Here is a 27,577-nt window from a genome sequence, read left to right as displayed (position 1 = left end):
ACCCACATCATCTTGTTTCCTAGCACATTTCATATGAGGACGGGGATACCTATTATCCTTTCCTCGCAAACTCCACTGCTGCCCTGCAACAACTCATTTCGCCTGTACTAAATACTATGCGACATCTATATCTAACGTACAAAGACATTTATTTATTCTTATCTCCTAGGTCTTGAATCATATGGGCTTCCTATCATGGCTTCACCTACAACCTCTCAATTGCTTCTCTGCACCTTCTTTCTCAGTTTCCCATTCTGGTCCACCCCTCCAATTCCTGGGATAACCTGCAGGCTCCGTCAATAAGGTTTCAAATGTCCCACATGCCCAATTGTTGTTCTTGTCAGAAACTGAATCTTACAATTCACTGGTGACGTAGTTTCCACAACTTGATATGGCCCTTGATACTCCCTTAAAAAAATCTTCATCTTTCCCTTCAGAGTATATGAAGTTGATAGCATCACCCATTGACCAACCTTGTATTGCAGCACTCTTGCTGTTTGGCTCACTCCTTCCTCTTGTATTTCCAGTGCCCATGTATTCACCCTGTTCCAAGTTTGCCCATGTATTCACCCTGTTCCAAGTTATTTTTATCACCCTTGCAAATTCATTAACTTATTCTCCCATCTTGCCATTCTTGGTTTTCAGCATGTTGAACGATGATGATATTTTATGACCATATACCACCTCATATGGTGGCAGTCCTTTATTTATGTACTGTTTTGAGTTGTACACGGAGGCCACAGACTTTAAACAGACATCCCAATTGGTATGGTGTGTGTCCACATAGCACACTAGCATTTTCCCTATAGTTCTGTACACCCTTTCTGTTCTCCCATTAGTTTGAGGATATAAAGCACTCGTCCTCAATTTCTTCACACGTAACAGCTTACATGGTTCCTTGAACAAATCCAATGTAAAGTTGGTTTCCTGATCTGTTATTGTTTCAGGTACCCCAACTAAAATATACAAAGAGTTCACTAATTCTGTGTCATTGTCATTGTGATCTTTTCCACACATCTCAAAAAATGATCTATAATTCTCAGTACGTATTTATTCCCTGTGGGTGTTTTGTTGAAAGGACCTGAAATATCAGTCCTGAGAAATTCAGATGTTGCTGATGCTTTAGACAATTTCTGCAATGGTAGTCTCATTTGACACAAATTTGCCTTCTGTGCACACTGTATGCAATTCTGCGCATAGTGGTTCATGTCCATTCTTCCTGTCTTTCCACAAATACCTCTCCTGTTAGTTGTCCAACATCCTTCATGACCTGCTAACAAATGATTATGTCTCTCTTGTGGCACTCTATGATTCAACTTCGGTAACACTACTGTTCATAGTCCCAGCTTCGATTCTCTGCACAGTAGCCCATCTTGCATAGAAAACTGTGATTGTTTACTAAACTGCCAACACTCTTCATCCGTCTTCTGCATTTTCTGCCATTCCTTAAGCTCATTACCACCAATTTGCAACACTGCTACTTTTCTGTGAAAGCCAGCTGTATTCCCATGTTTCTTTTGCGGGCTTGTGTATGACCTCAAAATCAAACTTACTTAGTCTTACCACCAATCATGTCAACCTACCAAATGGGTCCTTCTGTCTCAGTAACAATTCCAATGCTGTATGATCTGTTATAACTCGAAACATTTTCCCAGAGAGAGAACAATTGAAGTAGGTGATTTCGTTGATAATGCTCAACATTTCTTTTTCCATCTTGGAATAATTCCTCTCTGTTGAGTTCAGTTGCCTTAATGCATAGGTTACCAGGTCCTCTGCACCCTCTATTTCTGGAAACAGCACACAGCCAAGTGCGTGGTTTTATGCATTGCGTGACAGAGTGAATTCCTTATTGAAATCTGGAAACACTAAGGTTGGACTTGATGTTAAAGCTACTTTCAGTCTCTCAGAAGCATGTTGAAAAACCTCTGGCGAAACAAATTTTGAACCCTTCTTCAGTAATTGTGTCAACAGTATAGCGACATTTGCAAATGTCTTTGTAAATCTTTGGTAATAGTTTGTGACTCCGAGGAATGATTGTAGCTCCTTCACTTCCTCAGGTACAGAAAATTGATACATAGCTTTAATCGATCATGGGTCTGTCTTAACCCCATCCTTATTTATTATGTGACCAAGGTACACCACCACTTCCAACACAAAATTACACTTTTCCATAGTCAACATTAAATTCGCTGCCCTCAGTCTCAGGAATACTTCCCTTAAATGTTGTATGTGCTGATCCGTATCACTCGCATAGACAATTATATCGTCAAGATACACCAAGCATTGCTGTGGTTTCATTTCTCTGAGAACTCCATCTAACAATCTCTGAAATTTCACAGGTACTCTTACATTCATTCCCTATCACATCCCTTTAGGTGCTTTGCCTTTCATTGTAATGTAATTTCAGTAGTGACTGACGACTGACTTTGTCGACAACCTTGTGTCCCACTCTTCTTCCTCCTCACTACTAAAATAATTCACAAATATAGGTACAATTTTCTCACCATTTACCTCTCTTATGCGTACGTCACTTTTCTTTACTAAGCATTCTGCCTGATACAATACTTCATTTACGTTGATCAACCAGAACATTACAACTGCTTACGTAATAGCTGGTATGCCAGCTTTGTTACAGATAACAGTGGTGGGACGTTGTGGCACAGAACCAGTGAGGCCTTGGTAGGTCACTGGAGGGAATTGGCACTGCATCTGCACACACAAGTCACCTGATTCCCATAAATTCCAGGAGGGGGGAAGGGGTGATGAGCTCTGACATCATGTTCAATAACATCGCAGATGTGCTCAGTCGGGTTCAGATCTATAGAGTTGGGGAGCTAGCACATCAATTGGAACCACCACTGTGTATCTCAAACCACTCCATCACACTCCTGACCTTGTGACAGGGCGCGGGCGTGTGTATTCTGCGACCAGCATACAATACTCCTTGACCGACCACCATGGTGCCTTGCAGGAGCTCCACTGGACCCCTGGAGTCAAGGAGCAGATCCCCTGGCAGACAACGAATTCACACCCTCCCATCAACATGGTGAAGAAGGTATCAGGATTCATCAGATCATGCAATGCTCTGCCACTGCACCAACATTCAGCATTGGTGGCACATGCTCATTTCAGTCATAGTTGCTGATGTTGTGGTGTTAACATTGGCACATGCATCAGTTGTAGGCTGTGGAGGCCCATTGTTGGGAATGTTCAGTGCACCGTGTATTCAGACACACTTTTACTCTGCTTAGCATTGAAGTCTCATGTCAATTCTGCCACAGTCCGCCACCTGCCCTGTTTTACCACTCTGCCCCCAGCCTATGACACTTGCCATCTGTAATGAGGGGTAGCTGCCCCCCCCCCCCCCCCCACCCCCACCCCCGATGTCTGAACGTGGTTTCAGCTTGGTTTTGCCACATGTTGAAGACACTCACCACAGCACTCTTCGAACACCTGACAAGTCGCGCGCTTTCCTCATTCTACACACAGACCGCATTATCACTTATAATAATGGATATAAACCAGAAATTGTGAGACAGCTCTTTAACAAGAAAACAGGTAAAAAAACTGTGACCTCATCTACACTAGGTGTCACACCAGAGGATAACTCCACTAGCTTCATTTCTATTCCCATCATTGGCAAAGAATCTTATAAAATAAGACGACTCTTAAAGAGCCATGGCTTTATGACTGCATATTCTATGAATAACAGCCTCAACAAGAACTTGGTCCACTCGTTAAAGAATACCAATGACAAATTATCTCATTCTAGGGTGTACAAAATTACCTGTAGTGATTGCCCGAGTTATTACATCAGCCAGACAGGGAGAGCCCTCTCAGCTAGATAAAAAGAACATATACCCATGAAAAGTGGTGATGGCACGTTTGGCTCGACTTTTGCCAAGCACCTTGTTCAATTGGCCCATGCTCCCAATCCACCAAGTAACACACAGCTATTAAATTGCGAGGTTAAAGGCACTAGGCTTGATATCCTTGAGTAGTTGCAAATCTTTAAACACTTGTTGCTTGATAAAGAAAACATCCTTAATGACCAGCTACAACTGAGAAATAAGAACTTTTTCGAAGGTTTTCAACATGTGCTTCACCAGTCCTGATGTTATGTTGCCTTTGCAGTAGCTGATGCCTGACTCCACTTTCTTTAATCGAATAGTAATGTATTCAAAATTGAGGAATAATTTTGCCGAGTAATAGGTAGTCTTTCTTACGGGCTCCAAATCTGTTTATAGGATTCTGGTTCTCCTCAGAAGTAAGTTCGGTTATATATTATGTCATTAACAGTTTTAATGGTTATATAAATCCAATCCTAACATAAAGGTAGCTACTGTTATGCATCTATATTTCCAAGCGCACATGCACATGGCCATCAGCACTGCTATTTCTCTTCAGCTAAGTAATGTAGATTTATGACTGGGTACTACGGTGCTATAGTTTTGTATTTGATGTGGCCAAAATTTGTCATGCAGTAGTTTAGCCCAAATTATTTTGGCTGAAACCTAGGTAAATATTTGTTTCTATTTGCAACTGAGGCTGACGTGTTATATGTTTAATTATCACAGTTGCTGACAGGGCTGCACGATGTTAAAAATTCTTAGGCAAAAATCTGTGTCCACTGACATCCTTATGTCCCACTCATGTAATTTACACCATGAGGGGCTCCATTGTTCATGTCTCACTAGATCAGCACAGGCAAGCGACAAGCGCACCCATGTTCAACAGTATCTTGCAGTTCTCCTCTCCTGGTACTCCTATGACTGCACTGTCCACCTCTACATATGGCTTTTTGGTATCTCATCTTACCGGAAATGATTATAGGTGGACATCAGGTTCCCTTTGATTTTTAAAATAGGGTTTATCCCCAGTTCTCTACCTCTGAAACTACTTAGACCTCTGCCTCTACCCTCATTGTCCCAAGGCTGGTGACATTGCCTCCTCACATGTCTCGTTTTCTCAGACCTATAACACCTTATTTTGGTTGAGAATGCTGTTTGTCTAACTTGCACTCTGGTTGACATGTCAATTCCTTCACCTTCTATTGCCAATCAGAAAGCTTTGCAGAAATATGTCGGACCTCATGTCTGTACTCATCTTGACATTTCTGCTCAGCCTATCATATAGTCACCTCATTTACTACAGTATTCTGTCCCAACTCATAAGTACACCCATTGATCTGTATGCAGATTCTTCCACCGAATCCACGTGCTTTTTTTGTTACCACGCCCAATTGTTCTCTAAAATTTCTGACGCCATTCTGCTTCATATACCTGTCGAATAAGACCTTCTTAAATTCCTCATATGTTGTGGCTCCCTTTAGTGCCACCATATATCCCAGGTAAGTGTTTGCTTCTCCTGCTAATCTCAGTTTTGCTACCCTTAAAAGGTCCATGTCAGACCATCCTTCCATCTGTGCCAAATTCTATCTTCCACAAATGCTTTGCACATCTTTAGTTGATTTTTCAGAAAAAAATAAGGAACTAAACTCTTGAGTGATAAATCTATACCTCGCTGTGGCAATTGCGATTTCAGTATTCCTCATAAGTCCATGTTACTTGCTGTCAACTGCACTAACCTTTCTGATAATATGCAAACTGCCTCTGGTTCTAACGTACCTAGTGTCTCTGACTCTGCAGAAGCTTTGTCCTCTCCGACTGACTCTGCAGAAGCTTTGTCCTTTCCGACACTCACTTTGAAACACCAGTACTCACAGGGCAAACAAAATAAAATATATTACCCTAGTTCTTATGTCAAATCAGTAACCATTTGGACTCTCAGCAGAGCCTAACCATATGATTGTAGTGTTTACATGCGAAACATACCACTGGTCTGATTCTGTACATGGTGCTGTATGACCTTCTAAGCTATACTGTTTACATCTAACAACTACCAGCCAATCATGACCACATTACCTCTGAAGTGCGACAGATTAGTTGACTTTTTACATGTAACAAAATTCACCTTACAAAAAGTGAGGCAGTCAAGCTCTTCCCATGACTAAGTATTCAACAACAATTAAATTTTCCGGACTCACCGTACCGTAGGCTGTAGGTACAGATGTTGCTCTAGAAAGGCAGTGTCATGAACTGACACCAGTAACTGGAGTCAGTAGATTTGTTTTATGCTTTCAAATACCTTTATTGGAGTTCAAACAGCCAGCATGTCTGGCTGAGGCTGTTGCCTCCCTCATATGTGTGCATGATGTCCCACAATGCTGACAGAAGAGCAGCATGGCTGCTTCCGTCAGTGATGTCCTCCAGCTTCAGCACCAAGGAAGCAGTGGCTGAGGCACGGCTGTTGTCTCCAACACTGCAGCAGCGTGACCCACAGGAGAAGCCCTGTGGCCGGCAGGCTATGTCCCATGGCTCAGCTTTGTGTCTTGTCTCTCAGGGCAGGCTGTCCTAATGTGAGGTCAAACTGCAGATCCTGCAGTGCTATGGATGGCACCCCAAATGTCGTAGCTCTGCAGTGGTAATGTTGCGATTCTGATACTTGAATGTTTCAGTACAAAAGTGTGTAGGTATTTATACACACATGGACGGTACTTGCTTTGACTTTGCTGTGCACTTATATACTAAACACTACTACGATTGCTGGTGTGGAAAGGCTTCAGCCTTCTTCTGCTTAGATGCTGCTGTGTCAACTATTTCCACACCTCACCTCGTGGCTTGGCTCACAACACGCAACAACTGTGTTGTGTTTTGTAAGGCATAACATCCACGCTGACCTCTGTGGGCCCTGCGTTTATTTATTTATTTATTTATATACTTGTTCTATAGATCTGTACATGTGAGCAAGTCACTCAGATGTGGAACGTGTCAATGTACATAATAAAATACATAGAATAAAGACATTGTTATAGTATTAATAACAGTGCACAAAAGTCACTTATTAGCTTAAAAACTAGTCAACATAAATGTGAAGATGGAAGGGCATTATTGCATCTATTTTAACCTTGAACAGTAATCAAAACTCCCCACTTTGGGTTTAAAAGTGACCCAAAAATGGAAATGAGAAAAACAGGAATTTTTACATTAGGGCATTATTACATTAGTTTAACAGTAAACAGTGTCAAAAAATTTAAAAACATATTTCCAAACTGGGTTTTACTTATTTCTCTGAAAGAATTCCTCTAGTGAATAAAGTGAGGTCTCAAGTAAATAATTTCTCAAGCTACGTTTAAATACTGATGTACTACTCCTTATACTTTTGATGCTGTTGGGTAGGGATTTGAAAATTTTCGTTCCAGCGTACTTTACCCCTTTCTGAATAAGTGTCAAGTTCTTTAACTCACAGTGTAAATCCTCTTTTCTTCTGGTGTTATGTTCATGATGTAGGCAATTCGTTTCATACAGAGTGGGGTTATTTATTATGAAGCACATCAGTGAATATATGTACTGAGATGTTGCTGTCAGTATTTCAAGTCGTTTAAAAAGATTTCGACATGAGGTTCGTGGGGGTACACCACAAATGATTCTTATTGCTCTTTTTTGTGCTGTGAGGATTTTCTTTGTGGCAGGTGTATTGCCCCAGAAGATGATGCCATAACACATGACTGAATGAAAATAGCCAAAGTAAGCTGACTTTGAGATGGTAATGTCATTGAAGCGTGACAAAATTCGTAAAGCAAATGTTGCCGACGTCAGCCGTTTTAGTGTTTGTAGAACGTGATGTTCCCAGTTCAGCCTACTGTCCACGTATATGCCAAGGAATTTTGATAAGTACACTTGCTTTATCATCTGATCATTCTGTGTGATAACTATTTCTTTTGGGTTTTTGTGGGTTGTCTGGAACTGGATAAAATTGGTTTTTTTTCAGGTTTATTGAAAGGGAGTTAATACTAAACCAACCCAGAACTTCTTTAAGGATATCATTGACCTCGGATTCTAAGTCAGTAGCTGACACATTATCCACCACAATGCTCGTATCATCAGCGAACATTGTAAATTTACACTTCTTATTGATGGATAAAGGCAGGTCATTAACATATATGAGGAACAGCAAGGGCCCAAGCACTGATCCCTGTGGCACTCCATGCTGCACAATTCCCCACTCAGAGTCCACTGTATATTGTGATACACTATCTGAAACATCTAGAATAATCTTCTGCTTCCTATTTTCGAGGTACGATTTTAACCAGTTCCCTACAGGTCCTGTAATTCCATAATGACAGGCCTTCTTGAAGAGCATCTGGTGATCTACACAGTCGAACGCCTTTGATAGGTCGCATAAGACACCAATTGGCAGCCCCTTGCTGTTTATAGACTCTAGAACATCATTTGTGAATGAGGAAATTGCGTTATCTATTGAAACTCCCTTTTGAAAACCAAACCGCTGACTGTTAATGATGTTCAGGTCACCAAGGTGTGCCACAATCCTGTTGCACAGAGCTTTTTCTAGGACTTTGAAAATGTTGTTAATAGAGAGATAGGGCAATAGTTTGACACATTTGTAGCATCCCCTGCTTTGTACAGGGGCCTGACAACAGAGTATTTCATTCTATCTGGAAACACTCCTTGTTGCATGGATGTGTTGCAGATGTGAGACAAAACTTCGGTCACTTCACTACAGCAAGCCTTCAACAGCTTGCTTGAAATATCGTCGATACCAGCAGAATGTTTATTTTTCAAAGACTGTATGATTTTTTTGATTTCATTGGCAGTAATGGGAAGCACACTTATTTGACTGAAAGGTTCTGGAAAATTATTTTTCATTATACGGGCAGCTTTGTCTACAGAACCATGGCAACCTATCTGTGTTGGGACAGTTAAAAAATGTTGGTTAAAGATTTCAGCAATTTCCTCACTATTAGTTCTCTCTGAGTTGTCAACAGTTAAAACAATATTTTTGTCTTTGGTGTAGTTTACAGTCCCTGTTTCTCTCTTTATCACATTCCAGATTGTTTTAATTTTATTTTCAGAATTAGTAATTTCAGATGCTATACACATACTTTTAGAGTTTTTAATTACTTTGGCAAGAATTTTACAGTAGAGTTTATAATGTTTTAGCTGAGCAGGGTTGTTAGAAGTCTTTGATGCTGTGTAGAGTTGTCTTTTTCTCTGACAGGAAGCTATGATGCCCTTAGTGAGCCATGGTTTTTTTCCAGCCCTTGCAGGTTGGACTCTGTATGACTTTTTTGGAAATACACTTTCAAAGATACCTGCTATCTCATTTGTGAATAAATTGTATTTTGAATTAGCAGTTTCTGCTAGATAAACAGGTGTCCAGTCAGTATGCTGAAGACATGATCTGAACGTTTGAATAGCTTCCTCACTTATTTTCCTTACTGTTTTCCATCTAAGTGAGGTGTCACTCAGAGGAATTCCCAAGCTGTTGAAAGTAACTCGTTGTCCGTCATGGTCAGACAGACCATTTATAACCATTTCAATATTAATATGGTTGACTTTACTCTGATCAACAAAAACGTTATCAATGAGAGTACTGGAAGAGGTTGTGGTTCTGGTGGGCGAGCTAACCACGGGAACAAGGTTGTACGTGCACATGAGATTTTCAAACTCCACCTTGCAGGGAGAATTAACCAAGAAATCTATGTTAAAATCCCCAACAACTACCATGCCCCTATTTTTTCTATTTAAGTACAACAAAAGAGTATCTAATTGTTTAACAAACACTTTAAAATTTCCAGATGGTGCCCTGTAAACTGCCACAACTGTTAATCTGGAGACAGTGTCTGGCACCTCTATAGCACATACTTCAAAATGTAGCTCAAAGCAGAATCTTTGTACATCTATTGCCGTGAACAAGACATTGTTTTTTACATATACAGCTACTCCTCCTTTGTCCATATAGTTCCTGCAATAAGACGTTGCCAAGGGAATAGGGACCACTTCAATACCAGCAGTGATGTGGTGTTCTGTTAGACACAGAATGTGGGCACTGTTTATACCTTTTGTGTCTTCTATATTTGCTGTGAACTGATCCAGCTTGCAGTATAGGCCTCTTATGTTCTGATGAAACACTGTTAACTTTTGTTTGTCTTTAATTGTATTGCTGTTTGAGTGAACTTTCGTTTGTGTATTAATTACTTGTTGCAGATTTTTGTTACTGGACCAAATCCTGCTAGAGTTGGCCCAGCTCACTAGTTTCCCTCGTTAGTTAGGGCTATGACTGGTCTGCTTTCATGATCGTTATTGTTTAGGCCTATTATTTCATGAAAAGCTTTTGCAATGTCTGCTGCTAGTTTATTTTTGCCAAACTGATTTAGATGTAGTCCATGCTTTGTGAAGCAGTGTCTCTCATACCTGTCTGTACCCAGTAGTGTCACATTCGTAAACTTAGTGCAAAAGTGTTTCAGTTTACTATTCGTTAGGCGAATTTCTCTGTTCATACAAGACCAGTCTGCCAGGTCATATCTCGTGGGCACAGTTGTTAGTATTATGTTTGTATGCTGTAATAACTGCACCAATACGAGTAGCTTTTTAATGAAAGTGCTGGCCTCGTTGCAATAAACATCGTTTGCTCCTGCGATTATCGCAACACAGTCTTTTTCCGTAAATTTAGCACATTGTGTGTGTGTCTTCTACCACATTCACGAATTTTGCACCTGGTTTAACAATTGCTGATATACACGAACCATCTTGAGCAGAGTTCGACATGCATGTCGAAATATTGCGAGCATGACTGTCTCCAAATATTTTTACGTTATTTTTCCGATGTGTTTGTTTACGTACGCGATCGGAACTTTTTCTTACGCAACCACGCGTGTTTTGTGTACACGTGTTGCCGTCTACAACAATTTTAGATGCACTGTTTTTGTTATTTGAATTATCACTGTTTATCAAGCACTGAACTTTGTCCACTGTTGAGGCTTCTTTATTCACTTGTGGGTTTCCTTTCTTGTATATAAATGTGGCGTCGTCGACGGTTACGTTTTCACGACGTACACAACACTGATCTACACACACTGTCGAAGCACTACCGTTTTGTAGAGCTGTATATCGGTCTTGGAGGACAGCGTATTTCACTTCTAGCACTTCAATATCGGTTTGTAGCATTCTGATTATTTCGTCCTTATTTTAGATAATGTTTGAAAATTTACTTTCACACGCGGCTGCTATGCACGGCTCACAGGTCCACAAATAGTCATCAGTTACGAGTTTTAAGTTGATCTTGCAGCAATTTTCATGAAACCAGTACTTGCAGGTTCTACACTGAATTCCTTTACGAACTTTTCTGATACACAATTTACAATTACTATTACTTTTATCTTCATAACTGGGAGCTGAACCTACACGTACTTTCTCTATCGGCGCCATCTTGGTGCGTGGACAATGCCTGTTCCTTCACTGTCTTGCGGGCCACACAGTGCCACAGTAGCAACTGCCCGTGACTCAGGGCAATGAAAATCACGGGTGTTGTTGGGCATCAACACATTCAGCAACCATCTGCACTGGCACGCACACAGGGCTACTTCGAGGATGGCCATTGCACTGTACATTGCTGTTGGAAATAAACACTTAATGCTGTCACTGTTTCACTGTGCACAGACCACCTGTCTCCCCCACCATTTATCTCGCCCACCCTCATGTGTAGTAATCCAGAATAGGCTGGGTCGCTACAGTACTATGTAAGGTAGAAAAGAACAGTTGATATAAAGGGGAGCTACAGCCATAATTTTTCTCCAAGGCATGCAGCTTGGCTGTATCGTTAAATAATGATGGCACCCTCTTGGGTAAAATATTCTGGTGATAAAATAGTCCTCCATTTAGATCTCCAGGCAGGGGCTACTCAGGAGGATGTCATCATTTGAAGAAGCAAAACTTGCGTTCTACAGGTCAGAGCATGCAAGTTTACATCCCTTAACATTGCAGGTAGTTTAGGAAATTTAAAAATAGAAATAGATAGGTTGAAGTTAAGACATTGTGGGGGGATTCGTGAGTTTGGGGTAGGAGGAACAGGGCTTCTGATCAGGTGATTACAGGGTTATAAATACAAAATCAAATAGGGGTAATACAGGAGTAGATCCTGAATAAGAAAACAGGAATGCTGGTAAACTATTATGAACAGCATAGTGAATGCATTATCATAGCCAATATAGACACAAAGCCACCAGAGTAGTACAAGTTTATATTCCAGCTATCTCCGCAGATGATGAAGAGATTAAAGAAATGCATTATTAGGTATAAGAAATTATTCAGATAATTAAAGAAGACAAAAATTTAATTCTGTTAGGGGACTGGAATTAGATTGTAGGAAAAGGAAGATAAGGAAAAATAATAGATGAAAATAGAGCAGAAAAGGAATAAAAGAGGAAGCCTCCTGGTAGCATTTTGCACAGAGCATAGTTTAACCATTGCTAATACTTGATTTAAAAATCAGGAAATAGGGCTGAAGATGTGGAAGAAACCTGGAGATACCGGAAGGTTTGAGATTCATTATAAAATGGTAGGACGGAGATTTCGGAACCAGATTTCAAACTGTAAGGCATTTTCAGGTGCAGATGTGGTCTCAGACTACAATTTATTTGTTATTAATTGTTGAGTAAAACTTAAAAAATTGCAAAAAGGTAAGAAATTAAGAAGACCTGGATAAGTTGAAAAGATCAGAGGTCGTTGAGAGTTTTGTAGTAGGCAACGATTGACTACAACAACAGAAAGGAATACAATGGAAGATGAATGGGTAGCTTTGACATATCAAACAGGGAAGGCAGCAAAGGATGAAGTAAATAAAGAGCAAGATCTAGTAGATGACCTTGAACTTCACAGAAGATATTGAATTTAATTGGTGAAAGCAGAAAATATTAAAATGTATCAAATGAAGAATATGTAAGAGAACACAAATGTCTAGAAAATGAGATTAACAGGAAGTGCGAAAGGGCTAAGCAGGAAGGGTTAGAGGACAAATATGGAGACATATAAGCGTATATAATTAGGGGAAAGATAGAATTGCCATTGGAGAAGAGAGTAGCAGCCCTATGATTATCAAGAGCTCAGATGGAAAACCAGTACAAAGCAAATGAGGGAATGCTGAAAGATGGATGGAGTATACAGGTATAGGGGGTCTATGTGAGGGAGATGAACTTGAAGGTAGTATTATAGAAATGGAAGAGGACATAGATGAAGATGGGAGATACAATACTGCAAGATGAACGTGACAGAGCACTGAAAGATCTAAGTTGAAACTGGGCCTCTGGAGTAGATGACATTCCATCAGAACTACTGATATCCTTGGGAGGGCCAGCCATGACAAATCTATTCCACGTGTTGTGCAACATGTATGAGACAGGTGAAATACCCTCAGACTTCAAGAAGAGTGTAATAATTCCAGTTGTGTGGAAAGCAGGTTTGGCACATGTGAGTATTACTGAACGACCAGATTAATAAATCATGGTTGCAAAATATTAACTACAATTATTTACAGAAAAAGGTAAAAACTGGAATAAGCCAACCTCAGGGAAGATCAGTTTGGATTCCAGGGAAATGTAGAAACATGTGGGGCAATACCGACCCTATTACTTCTCTTAGAAGTAGGTTAAGGAAAGGCAAACTTCCATTTATAGTATTTGTAGGCTTAGTGAAAGCTTTTGACAGCATTGACTGGAATAATCTCTTCGAAACTCTGAAGATAACAGTTGTGGAATATAGCGAGTGAAAGCCTATTTTCAATTTGTGCAGATAGCAATTAGAAGAGTCAAGGGTCCTGAAAGCTAAGCAGTGGTTGAGGAGGAGTGAGAGAGGATTGTAGCCTAACCTTGACGTTATTCATTGTGCACATTGAGTAAGCAGTAGAAGAAACCAAAGCAATATTTAGAAAGGGAATTGAAGTTCTGGGAGAAAAAATAAAAACTTTAAAGCTTGCCAATTACATTGTAATTGTGTCAGAAACTACAAAGAACATGGAAGGACAGTTGAACAGAATGGGAATGGACAGTGTCTTCTAAGAAGAATAGAAGATGAACATCAACAAAAATAAAAGAAAGTTATTGGAATGTAGCAGAATTAAATCTGGCAGTGCTGAGGAGATTAGATTAGAAAATGAGGTTCTTGAAGTAGTTTATGAGCTTTTCCATTTAGCCAGCAAAATAACTGATGATGGCCCAAGTAAAGGAGATGTAAAACACCTACTGGCAATGGCAAGAAAAGTGTTTCTGTAGAAGAGAGATTTATTGAAATCAAATAGCATTAGGAAGTCTTTTCTGAAGGTATTTGTTTGGAGTGTAGTCATGTATGGAAGTGAAGTGCGGATGATAAAAAGTTTAAACAAGAAGAGAATAGAAGCTTTCAAAATGTAGTGCTACAGAAGAATGCTGAATATTAGATGGGTAGATTGCATAACTAATGGACATACTTAACAGAATCACGGAGTACAGAAATTTGTGGCACAAGTTGCCTAAATGAACGGGTAGGTTGACAGGACACATTCTGGGACATCAAAGGATCACTAGTTCAGTATTGAAGGGAAGTGTGTGTGTGTGTGGGGGGGGGGGGGGGGGGGGGTTAAAAATATAGAGGGAGTGTACGAGATGAAGTTCAAGGGAATATTTATGTTGGAGCATTAGAAGTAGGAAAGAATATTTGTGTTAATGGCAGATAGATAGGTGAAAGAGAATGAGTAGCCATGAGTGCCAGAGTACAGAGCAGCTGAGAGTGGCAAAATAGATATAGAGACAAAATACAGAGAAAAGTGTGGCATTCAGTAGCTAGAAATATGTCAACACAAAATGTGATTGTAAAGAGTCAAGCAGGTTGAAAATTATGTTTCAGTGTCAGGCAAAAACTTTGTAAAGCAATAATTTAAAGCTTCTAAAGTTTTCATGATAGTCATAAAAAGAAGGTTAATGATATACTGGTACTGAAAACAGTTAAACTAAACTGGTTCTAGGCCAAAACAAACTATTTATAATGTGGGAGGAAGTTAGTGGCTTTCAGCCACCATTGCAAGGCCATCTTCTGAAGTGTGTGAATGTAGCCCACAGTCGAGACAAAGATAAGTTATTGGATGTAACAGACAGTGTTGAATTAAGACAGGAGGTGACATCACAAAAGGCAGTAAACAGTAGGTCCCTCCTCTGCCCCACACTGTTATTTACTGAAGGAGGAGGAGTTGATGGAGAACCCAAGAGTCTCTCACATACATCTCTAAATGACAAACGTGCAAACGAGTGTTCTAAAATAGTGTTCTGCGTGTGAAAAGAAGTCAAAGAGTGTAACCAAAAAGGAGAAAATAGAGACGAAAATGCGGTCATAGAATAGGTTGCATTTGGCAGATGATGTTGAGGACTAACACCACAGAGGCCATCCCTGTACAGTAGGAGCCCCATGAGCTGAGAGCTCCAGAACTGAATTCAGTATACAAAGAGATCATAGGACCTGAGAAGATGTATTACATCAAACTGTTAGGAGATGACTGCATGATGCAAATCTCCATTCACAACAACCATGGTGAGGAATACCCCAGAATTGGCATCAGGTGTCGTTAATGGATAAACTTGGATCTGTGTGTTCCCTGATAACTGCACGTGTTTCAAAACAACCCAGTAGTATCAAATGCCTCCAACACTGTGTTCCAAATGGGCAACAATGTGTGCTGGAGTGATGTTCTGGGTGACTTTACATGGGGCCATTGTAACCTCTCTTGGTTGTTGGATGTAACCTCACTCCTATGTAATACAGGGATGGAATTTGCAACCCAAAGTCTGACTGTGTAGCCAACATTTTGGTGTTTATCCTGATGGATGATAAACTACATGCTCATTATGCTCTTGTCATGAACATGTTCTTATAACATAGTAGGATAACGAGAATGGAGTGGCTTGCCTGTTCCCTGGCATGAGCCACATAGAACTTGTGTGGGATTGATTTAAAAGAGTTGTTCTTGGATGTCAGCAGTGACAAAATATTTTGCAAAATGAGTACATATGCATGCCTCAGATAAAATTTTTGGTTTCTGTATCACAAATTTTGAAATAACAGGGTGATGCAAAACTTTTGGTGGTGTGTATATAAGAGTGTAAAATATTGTTTTTCTGTGTCTGTTTATATTTTTCTTTATCCGAGTAAAATCTGTTGTCATTCTGCAAAAACTAAAAGTCCATATAAAGAATTAATACAAAACAGTAAATTAAGCAGTAGTTAAATGAGCAATACAGTAATTTTCAAGAATTTTTAGTGAAGTATAATGGTATAGAATTTTATGAAAAAAATGAAGAGTGATCAGGAAATGTACTTACTGTTTAAAATTCCTGGTGTTTCAAAACCGATTGGGGCAGTATGAGACATTGCTTGTGTACTTGTTTTGGTAAGCAGTGCTTAGAGCATGTCGACAGAAAGTTTTCGGGAAGAATACAAAGGGCACAAACTAAAACTTAGATGAATTCTAAAGAGCACAAGAGTAAGAATTAAGGGAGAATTATTTCAGATAGTGTTCTGGAGGCGTTTCCACTGGAGGAAGCCATATAGCACAGTAAAATTTTGATGGAAAAATTATTGGCAAACTGGCTTGTCTGATGTCAGGAAAATTATAAGTAGGAGCAACAGACCATTATGTACGAGAAAACACATTGGGAGCTTGGCTGAGGTTACACCTATACCAGATGACAGTCCATCTTAGTTACATCATAAGCTGGTTTTTGAACATTTGACCTTGATTAAGCGTGAAAACGTACAGTCACATAGGCAGTGCCTTTAATTAGTGTACCAAAGTATATTTTAGCTGGTGACAATATTTACAGAATTAGGCAGAAACGCTTTAACTGAACCTGGCTTACAGCTCTCAATACATCATCACACACCCAAATGTCTGTAGTTGAATGATGCTAATTATTTAGTTGTATACTGGTTCACTGTTACCATTGACTGTCACTGGTGGCCATCTAGCTATGACTGTGAGGTCAGCATATTTTGTGTCATAGAAAAATCATGTGAGTAATTGCAGGCAGTTCCAAAATGATCCTGGCGGTTTGTGTCTAAATCCCATGTGCCAGAGCAGCAAAATTGATTATAATGGTATGTCCGAGCAGCTAATTCAGTAGCATGAAACTGTCTTGTCAGTTGGAATTAGTTTCAACCTCACAAGCTCCTTGAATTCTAATGAGTGCTATCGTCAATCTTACATAAATCTTGTGAGTTATGTACACCAATTTAATTGAATGGCAAACGTCCTAATAATAATTTGATTTTACCAAACTAGTTTGTTCTTTCTTTAATGTGTACCTGCCCTTTCTGGAGTATTGTGGTATTCGTGCAAAGCTCCATCGGGTTCACATATGGGAGCACAGTGTGAGAACAACTGCATAACAGGTAAGGACAGGTAGGCCAACAGGCAGCTGGACTCAAGTGCACAGCATCCGAAGGTAGGATTGTGTTGTAATTAAACCACACACCTTGGTAAGACTACTACTTATCATCTCAGGCAGGTTGTTTGAGATGACATTGCAAATGTGAATCTCTGGTTGAAACTTTCTCTTGATGTAAATTGATTTGTTCAAAAAATTCCAAAACATTCATAATTTTTTGCCATTGTTGTGTTTGACCGAATTGCGGTTGGCATTCCTGAACACACCAGCATTTTTAATTTGTAATTGTCGGAAGCTTCATTGTTGTATGTCTGTTAGTTATTGTTCAGTGCTGTGTTGAGTAACATGTTGTGTTGCACAGTTTCTGAATTTCAAGCTGGCAAAGTTAGAGAAACAACATGTCCGTAGTAAACTTTGCATGAAACTCAAGAAAACCTTTACAGAGACACATCAAATGAGGTAGGAAGTCTACGATGATGAGCACTTAAACCATACTGAATGTTATGAATGGTCCACATGGTTTAAAAATGGCTGACCAGAAGTTAAAAGATGACCCTCAATCAGGATGCCCTTCGACATCACTCATGTCAGGAATATCAACGAAATTGTGCTTGCAAGTTGAAGACAGATTGACTGAGAGATTGGAGCAGAATGTAACATTTCAGTTGGATCATGTCATAAAATCCTGACATAGCATCTTGGAATGCATTGTTTTGCTGCCAAGTTCGTCCCACGGCTTATGCGTCAAGACCAGAAGAATCTTCGTCTCACAATCTGTGAAGAGCTTTTGGATCGCTCAACTGAGAATGAGATGGTTCTTAAGAGAATCATAACTGGTAATGAGCTGTGGGGCTACAGTTATGGTGTTGAGACTAAGGTTCAGTGTTCACAATTGGTTGGGAAAGGTTCTCCAAGACCAGCAAAAGCTCCTCAGGTTAGGTCAAATGTCAAAGCCATGCTGATAGTTTTATTTGATGTTGAAGGATTAATTCATCGTGAATTTGTGCCACAGGGACAAACTGTTAATTGATAGTTCTATCGGGGCATGTTACATCGCCTGCGAGAAAATGTGAGAAGGAAATGTGGCGAGACAATTCATGGCTCCTGCATCATGATAACGCACCCACACATTCATCCCTGTGGGTGCATGACTACTGCACAGAAAAAGAAATCACTGTGCTGCCTCATACTCCATACTCTCCAGACCTGGGTCCTGTAGACTTTTTTTTGTTTCCAGAGTTGAAAAGCCCCATTGAAAGGAAGAAGATTTGCAACAATAGACAAGATAAAAGATAATTCATGGACAGAACTTCATGCGATCCAGAAAAAGGCATACCGAGATGCTTCCAGTAGGGAAAACGGAGTTGGGAGCAGTGTATCAATTGTGTCAGAGAATATTTCGAAAGAGACTTTGCCAAAGGTCAAGTTCACTTTTTGCCTTGATGAATCATTAAATCTGGCGAAGATTTTACATGTTACATTAAGTGGTCTTTTGATGTGGTCATCATTTGCACAAGATGTAATTGAGATTAAGTAAATGCTGGGGTATTTTTGTCAGCAAAATGCAGTTCAGGAGAGTTAATAATGGGGTCTAAATACGGTATTACTAAAGACCTCCTCCAGAATTCTGATGATCTTTCTGCTGAGGGACTGCCTCGATATTGCTGTCTCCCAGCTACATGTGGCATGGTTTTTATATCCTCTAAACCAAGTTTTTCAGCAATGACAGTAGCATCCTTCATAATTTTGTCTGCAACTTATTCAGGACTATCATGATAAGTTTTCAACAGTTGTAAAATTAATTTAATATGCTGCAGTTCCTTGGCTGCATCCAAAGCAAAGGATTGGAGAATATCGATGACTGGTTCCATCAAAGCTGAATATTTGGATATTAAAATTAAGCTAAGAATAAATGAAAAGCCCGAAGCAGCCACATGGAGATGGAAAGCAGTTTTTATAGTCAAACTGTTCATTTGATAACGATTCTAAGGATATCATTAAACAGAAAAATTCTCCTTAAGAACTATGACATTTTTGTGTTTCCGATTCCACCTTGTTTCACATACTTTGGAAATGTAAGGTACCTTAATAACATCTTTCACAAGGTCAAGATTTTCTTTTGCCAAAAAGCCATTGATGGTCTGTGGAATTCATTTAGTGTCTAGAGCTTTCAGCTCAATAAATCCAACAAACGTTTCTTCAGCTTTGTAGGATTATGCATCAAAGTCCAATCAATAATTGTTCATTTCCAGAGGTATAAAATGTTCCATCCACTGTACTTGGAGTCACAAATGGCAGCAGTTGAGTTTAGGGCTGTTCTGCACACCAACATCACACATCCCCTGACAGCCAGTCAGCGTTCAGTAGTATTCGGAGCACTCTCCTATGAATATCGTAGGCAATGTGAGTATTAAATGTGATTGTAGTGAGTTATTTAGTGAATTTTAATTCCATCTGTTGTAAGTTGTCATGCCCAATGGTAAAGGTAAGCAAGAAATTCTACACAGGCAAGTGAGAGATATAATTTGCAGGATCCATACTTTCATTAAGAGGAGAGCACAAGTATGCGCATATTGTAACTCGTTTGCAACCGACTATAATGCAGTCTCCGTCCATGCCTCAACCTGCAAGGACTGCCATCATTCGTGAATCAGCACATACACTCCTGGAAATGGAAAAAAGAACACATTGACACCGGTGTGTCAGACCCACCATACTTGCTCCGGACACTGCGAGAGGGCTGCACAAGCAATGATCACACGCACGGCACAGCGGACACACCAGGAACCGCGGTGTTGGCCTTCGAATGGCGCTAGCTGCGCAGCATTTGTGCACCGCCGCCGTCAGTGTCAGCCAGTTTGCCGTGGCATACGGAGCTCCATCGCAGTCTTTAACACTGGTAGCATGCCGTGACAGCGTGGACGTGAACCGTATGTGCAGTTGACGGACTTTGAGCGAGGGCGTATAGTGGGCATGCGGGAGGCCTGGTGGACGTACCGCTGAATTGCTCAACACGTGGGGCGTGAGGTCTCCACAGTACATCGATGTTGTCGCCACTGGTCGGCGGAAGGTGCACGTGCCCGTCGACCTGGGACCGGACCGCAGCGACACACGGATGCACGCCAAGACCGTAGGATCCTACGCAGTGCCGTAGGGGACCGCACCGCCACTTCCCAGCAAATTAGGGACACTGTTGCTCCTGGGGTATCGGCGAGGACCATTCGCAACCGTCTCCATGAAGCTGGGCTATGGTCCCGCACACCGTTAGGCCGTCTTCCGCTCACGCCCCAACATCGTGCAGCCCGCCTCCAGTAGTGTCGCGACAGGCGTGAATGGAGGGACGAATGGAGACGTGTCGTCTTCAGCGATGAGAGTCGCTTCTGCCTTGGTGCCAATGATGGTCGTATGCGTGTTTGGCGCCGTGCAGGTGAGCGCCACAATCAGGACTGCATACGACCGAGCCACACAGGGCCAACACCCGGCATCATGGTGTGGGGAGCGATCTCCTACACTGGCCGTACACCACTGGTGATCGTCGAGGGGACACTGAATAGTGCACGGTACATCCAAACCGTCATCGAACCCATCGTTCTACCATTCCTAGACCGGCAAGGGAACTTGCTGTTCCAACAGGACAATGCATGTCCGCATGTATCCCGTGCCACCCAACGTGCTCTAGAAGGTGTAAGTCAACTACGCTGGCCAGAAAGATCTCCGGATCTGTCCCCCATTGAGCATGTTTGGGACTGGATGAAGTGTCGTCTCACGCGGTCTGCACGTCCAGCACGAACGCTGGTCCAACTGAGGCGCCAGGTGGAAATGGCATGGCAAGTCGTTCCACAGGACTACATCCAGCAACTCTACGATCATCTCCATGGGAGAATAGCAGCCTGCATTGCTGCGAAAGGTGGATATACACTGTACTAGTGCCGACATTGTGCATGCTCTGTTGCCTGTGTCTATGTGCCTGTGGTTCTGTCAGTGTGATCATGTGATGTATCTGACCCCAGGGATGTGTCAATAAAGTTTCCCCTTCCTGGGACAATGAATTCACGGTGTTCTTATTTCAATTTCCAGGAGTGTAGTACAATATACATTTCTGACTTTTTCACTTTCTTTGTAATATCTGCCTCAGGCAACCCCATGTCATTTGTTATATTGACCGGTCGCTAGCTTTCCTTCTTTTTGCTGTGCACGATGTGTTTCTTCAGTGCCACATATACTGATTCAATTCATTCCTTGTATAACTCTTCCACAATTCCTTCTCCACAATGCTCATCTCACAGAGCTAAGTCATAAGCTCTCAAAATATAAGACAAGAAATAATTGATTTAATTATTTTCCTGTTTTCTTTTACATTTTTCTGGGAATACTTATGAATTTGTGCAACCATTGAAACACTTGAAAGAAAAGCTCCATCTGCTTCCAGTGCCGCTCTATGAAAGTGGGTTTCTATGTGCTTCTTGCACTGGTTGTGAATGTCTTTGAACTTGCAGAGTGGCCTTATGAGGTCCCAATATGCCTCTAACAGAGTTCAGATTTGGCAGAAACAACTTACAATATTTACAAAAGTGCATTTTTTGTACCAGCAGTGTGCCAGCTGTGGCGAGTAAGTTTCCAACCAGTAATAAGTGAATTTTTACTTTAAATGTGTGGCATCTTTCACAAATTTATTAGACACAGGAAGTGTCTAATGACCTTCCAGTAAGTCTTTCTTTCATTAGGTCGATAAAACTGATGCTCAATCAACATATCAACAAATATCAATTCCATAGCAGTCATCCAGTGCAGAATCTGTATCAGGGTCCAGTTTCAAATTTGCAAAAGGCTAATTCTATCATGAACTTTTGAAATGCTATTGCACACTAACCCACTATCAGATTATGAGAAAATTGGCAGTCAGTGACTGTCAATGTTTTCCCCCTACCCCTATCACAAACATATCTTTGGAAGTTTTGATGGGCCACTCATGCAGTCATTAGAAGATAGAACACCAGCACAAGGGTTCTAAGTTAGTTTTTGAGACTGAGAGTCGTTATTGTGAAATAAAAGTTTCTCTCATTCTCTACATCTTCATCCTCCATATCACTATAAAGCTTCTGTCTTCAGTTTCTTCTTTACACACACACACACACACACACACACACTGCAAAATACAAAATGGAAAATATTAAAGAACTGATGTTTTATTATATTGATTTTCAGTTGAGCGCTTTATCCAACACACCACCAGCCCTGCTTCCTACCATTCTAACACAAGATTTGTTCAAAAATATTTCTTCCTTTTTTTCGTAGCACTTGATAAAATAATGTTAAATTGCTAAGGTAAGGCTAAAAACAAATAATTTTGAATTTTACTTTGTACTATTCTTACCAAAATGAAAAAGAATCTGATTAGACTTTTCGATAATTTCCTATCAGCAATTTGAAAACATGGTGACAGATCAGTGTGAATAGGGTATGGGTATGGGTTGAAAAGTTTTTCAGGTTTAAACAGGGGTAGGGCCTGGCCTTCTCAGATCTGGCATTCTGCTGATGGATTACAATGCGGGGCCACACATGGCGACGGCAATGCAAAACCATATTGCAACTCTTGGTTGGGAGTACCTACACCATCCACCTCACAGTCCGGATCTTGCACAAAGTGACTTCTATCTGTTTCCTGCTTTGAAGAAGACTCTCGGTGGAAGGCACTTTGGCACCAATACTGATGTCAAACAAGCCATTCAATGCTTCTACCAGTTTTTCCATTCTTCTCCTAAGAATCTGCATTAGTATTTTGCAACCATGACTTATTAAATCCATAGTTCAGTCATTTTCACACCTGTCAGCAGCTGCTTTCTTTGTAATACCTTCAAACCTGAGGGTATTTTACCTGTCTCAACATCTTGCGTACCAGATGGAAGAGTTTTGTCAATTTCTGACAAAATATCACCTACTCCCGGTGCCTTGTTTTGATGTAGATTTTTCAAAGTTTTGTCAAATTCTTCTGGCAGTATCGTGTCTCTTATCTTATCTTCATGTTTCTAATAATATTGCTTTGAAGTTCATGTCCCTTGCATAGACCCTCTACATACTCCCACCTTTCAGCTTTCCCTTCTTTGCTTTGGACTGGTTTACCACCCGAGCTCTTGATATTCAAATAGCTGCTTCTCTTTTTACCAAATGTCTCTTTAATTTTCCTGTAGCAGTATCTGTCCTTCCCCTAGTGAAATATTCTTCTAAATCTTTACATTTTCCTCTAGCCATTTCTGCTTAGCAATTTTGCACCTCCTGTCTGGCTCATTTTTTAAACATTTGTATTCCCTTTCACCTGCTTCATTTGCTGATTTTTTTTTTTTTTTAATTTTCTCCTTTCATCAATTAAATTCAATATCTCTTGTGTTATCAAAGGATTTCTACTAGGCCTTGTCTTTTTACCTATTTGATCCTCTGCTGCCTTCACTATTTCATCTGTTAAATCTACCCATTTGTCTTCTACTGTATTCCTTTCCCCCATTGCAGTCAGTCATTGCCCAATACTCACTATGAAGCACTCAACAAACTCTGGTTCTTCTACTTATCCAGGTCCCATCTCTTTAATTTCCTACCTTTTTCTAATTTCTTCAGTTTTAATCTACAGTACACATCTGCCCCCATAAACGCCTTGCAATTTAAAAACTGGTTCCTAAATATCTGTCTAGCAATTATATGATCAGTCTGAATGAAACCTTATTTTGTCTCCAGGTGTCTTCCACATATGACTCTTAAATCAAGTTTAGCAATGATTAAATTATGTTCTGTACAAAATTCTACCAGGTGGCATCCTCTTTCATTTCTTTCCCCCAGTCCATATCCACTTACTATTTGTCCTTCTTTTCCTTTTCCTACTATCGAATTCCAGTCCCTCATCACAATTAAATTTTCATCTCATTTAACTCTTTGAATAATTTCTTTTACTTTTATCTCATCATACATTTCTTCAATCTCTTCATCATCTGCGGAGCTAGTTGGCATGTACTTAAGAGTGTACTGTGATAGGTGTGGGCTTCGTGTCTGTCTTGGCTGTGATAATCCATTCTTCATACTGTTCATAATAGCTTACTCACATTCCTATTCTCTTCTTCATGATTAATCCTACTCATGCATTACTCCTATTTGACTTTGTATTTATAATCCTGTATTCACCTGACCAGAAGTACTGTTCCTCCTGCCACAGAACTTCACTAACATCCACTATATCTAACTTCAACCTATCCATGTCCCATTTTAAATTTTCTAACCTACCTGCCCAGATAAGAGAGCTAACATTCCACACTTCAATACGTAGAATGTCAGATTTGTTCCTCCTGATGACGACATCCTCCTGAGTAGTCCCCACCCAGGGATCCGGATGGGTGACTATTTTACCTCTGGAATATTTTATCCAATAGTAAGCCGTCATCATTTAATCATACAACCAGCACACCAAGGCCTTTTTGGTTGATGTTACAAGGCCAGATTAGTCAATCATGCAGACTGTTGCCCCTCAGGAATCTCACATTTATCTGGCCTCTCAACAAATACCCCTCCACTGTGGTTGTACCTGTGGTACGGCTATTTGTATCACTGAGGCACACAAGCCATCCCATCTACAGCAAGGTTCATGGTTCATTGGGTGGGAGGGGGGGGGGGGGGGGGGAGTGATACGGCATGTATTCAGGCATCAAGGAATAACTTCCATGTTCCATGATACTTGAGAGAGCTGTGGATGGTTAAAAACCTAGGGGAAGACAGAGATTGGAATAAGCCCAAAAAATAATGGAGGATGTTGCAAACCAGTCAGGAGACTGATTAGGTCTCCCCTCATCCCCACCCCATAAAAAAAAAACACCTACATCACAAAGATAAAAGAAAGCTTCTTTCAGTGAAAGATGTAATTGTGATTGTTGTGCCACAATAGTCTTTATTCTATTATTTTATCTGCTCTTTCTATTTGCTTTCAAAAGTTATTTTAGTCTTTTCTTCTGTTATCTTTGTAAAGTCTCACATCACAAAAACGTTGTACATCTGTTGATTTTACCTGAGAACTATTAGGAAAGAAATAGCAATTTGTTTCTTTGCCGTCTTAATACTTTTCAACTCACTGAAAAGTGCTTTGGTTATGTAGCTTGTTATGTACATTATTTTATAAATTATGAGAATGCTGTTATAGCCTTGCCTTTGGGAGGGGGGGGGGGGGGCGGCAGATGGTGTATTTCAAAACGTCTTCTTGTGCAGTATACCCAGTGTGTTTTTGTTCACCTGTCGTCTTGTAATTTTTTTTATAAAAATTGTAAAAGATTATACTTAGCACCTTTCAAAAGTACCATTTGCAGCCAGGGCACCACTATTAGCCACACCATTCATTTGGTTGAGCTATAATCTTGTTTTTGTAGCATATTAAACATAAATATTTCTCAATGTCATCAAAATAGAATTGTTGGCAAATATGTAAATTTGGTTCACGTTGCAGGCTTCCATTTTATACTCTTGGATTAAAGCATCATGTATCTTCCATGAAGAGAACAAGAGAGAAAACATCAAAAGGAAAAAAGAGAATTGAAACAGAAGCTACAAGTTGTTACTTTCCAGCAGCTACTGAGAAGGAAATTGGTGCTGTAAACTCCAATCTGGTGATCTCAGAAACATGTGGAAGCATCAGATTAAAGGAAGAGTTCTTTGACACATACTGTGAAGACTTAGCCAGGAACCTCATAGGGAAAGTACTTGTGAGAAAATTTGATAATAGAACCTTGAAAGCTAGAATTGTTGAAACAGAATCTTACCTTGGTGGTGTTGACAAGGCTTCACATTCTTACAATGGGAAAATTACTGAGAGAAACAAACCAATGTTCATGAAACCTGGAACAACTTATGTATATCTCACATATGGAATGTACCATTGCTTCAACATTTCTAGTCAAGGTAGGCATGACATAAAATTAGTTTTTGTATCTTTACAAATAGGGTACCGAATTATATAAAAAAATTATTCAGCTTGAATTTATTGATAAGTTGGAAGAATTACATAATTATAACTTTGCAAGCTCAGCCACTGCCATTTGCTGAAACAAAACCTTTGTCCTAATTGCTAAATTAATAGACAGCAAGAGACAAGGAGGTGGTGGTGATGGGGGGAGAGGGGAGGCAACATATCTCAAGTTATGTACCTATCCGTATCCACATAATGCTAAAAAGGAAGGTAGCAAGAAATCTAATGTAGAAATGAGGAAGACAATAACCCAGAAAATATTGAGTTGGTACTTAGCTGTACTTTTAGGGAAGAAACAAAGCTACATAGTGCATACATTCATAACAGTATATAAGGCAACAGAATTAATATTTTTGTCACACGCAGTTTTTATAGTGTGCAGACTGTTGTTATTGATTGGCAATGGAAAGTCTTTATTGGAATATAAGTAATTTAAGATGTAAAGATAACAAGTCATTAAATAGTTGAGATGCTAAGCTGCCAATAGCCATATAAACTAGACTGAAAAAGTTGGTAGCATTCAGATGAATGTTTCTTCAGAGTTATATAGCGTACATATGCCTGTATGGCTACATTGTCTCAGCTGATTACAGTGTGCTGGCACAACAGCTCGACTGAGGTGAGAGGTTGTGTCAGGTTGAGTGGTCAATAGGGAGATAGCAAATGCTTGGGGTAGGAATGTGGCACTGCTGAGCTCATTCTGGCTGCATGTTCTACATCTACATCTACATCTACATCTACATCCATACTCCGCATGCCACCTGACGGTGTGTGGCGGAGGGTACCTTGAGTACATCTATCGGTTCTCCCTTCTATTCCAGTCTCATATTGTTTGTGGAAAGAAGGATTGTCGGTATGCCTTTGTGTGGGCTCTAATCTCTCTGATTTTATTGTCATGGTCTCTTCATGAGATATACGTAGGAGGGAGCAATATACTGCTTGACTCCTCAGTGAAGGTATGTTCTCGAAACTTCAACAAAAGTCCGTACCAAGCTACTGAGCATCTCTCCTGCAGAGTCTTCCACTGTAGTTTATCTATCATCTCCGTAATGCTTTCGCGATTACTAAATGATCCTGTAACGAAGCGCGCTGCTCTCCGTTGGATCTTCTCTATCTCTTCTATCAACCCTATCTGGTACGGATCCCACACTGCTGAGCAGTATTCAAGCAGTGGGCGAACAAGTGTACTGTAACCTACTTCCTTTGTTTTTGGATTGCATTTCCTTAGGATTCTTCCAATGAATCTCAGTCTGGCATCTGCTTTACCGACGATCAACTTTATATGATCATTCCATTTTAAATCACTCCTAATGCATACT

The 27,577-nt window shown here is 40.3% G+C and overlaps 1 protein-coding gene across 1 annotated transcript in view; it reads left to right on the top strand.

Moving 5' to 3' along the window:
• LOC124595631 (probable DNA-3-methyladenine glycosylase) overlaps window positions 1–27,577 on the top strand; it is a 72,090-nt gene that overhangs the window by 6,953 nt on the left and 37,560 nt on the right. The window contains exon 2 of the mRNA XM_047134454.1: window positions 25,740–26,191. Within this exon, the coding sequence (XP_046990410.1) occupies window positions 25,783–26,191 (409 nt within the window). The 5' untranslated portion in view covers window positions 25,740–25,782. The remainder of the gene's footprint in view (window positions 1–25,739; window positions 26,192–27,577) is intronic.

This window comes from Schistocerca americana, chromosome 2 (assembly GCF_021461395.2).
Source record: "Schistocerca americana isolate TAMUIC-IGC-003095 chromosome 2, iqSchAmer2.1, whole genome shotgun sequence".
Taxonomy (NCBI): domain Eukaryota; kingdom Metazoa; phylum Arthropoda; class Insecta; order Orthoptera; family Acrididae; genus Schistocerca; species Schistocerca americana.
Note: the sequence above shows the minus strand (reverse complement) of the source record. Positions and strands in the feature narration are given on the sequence as shown.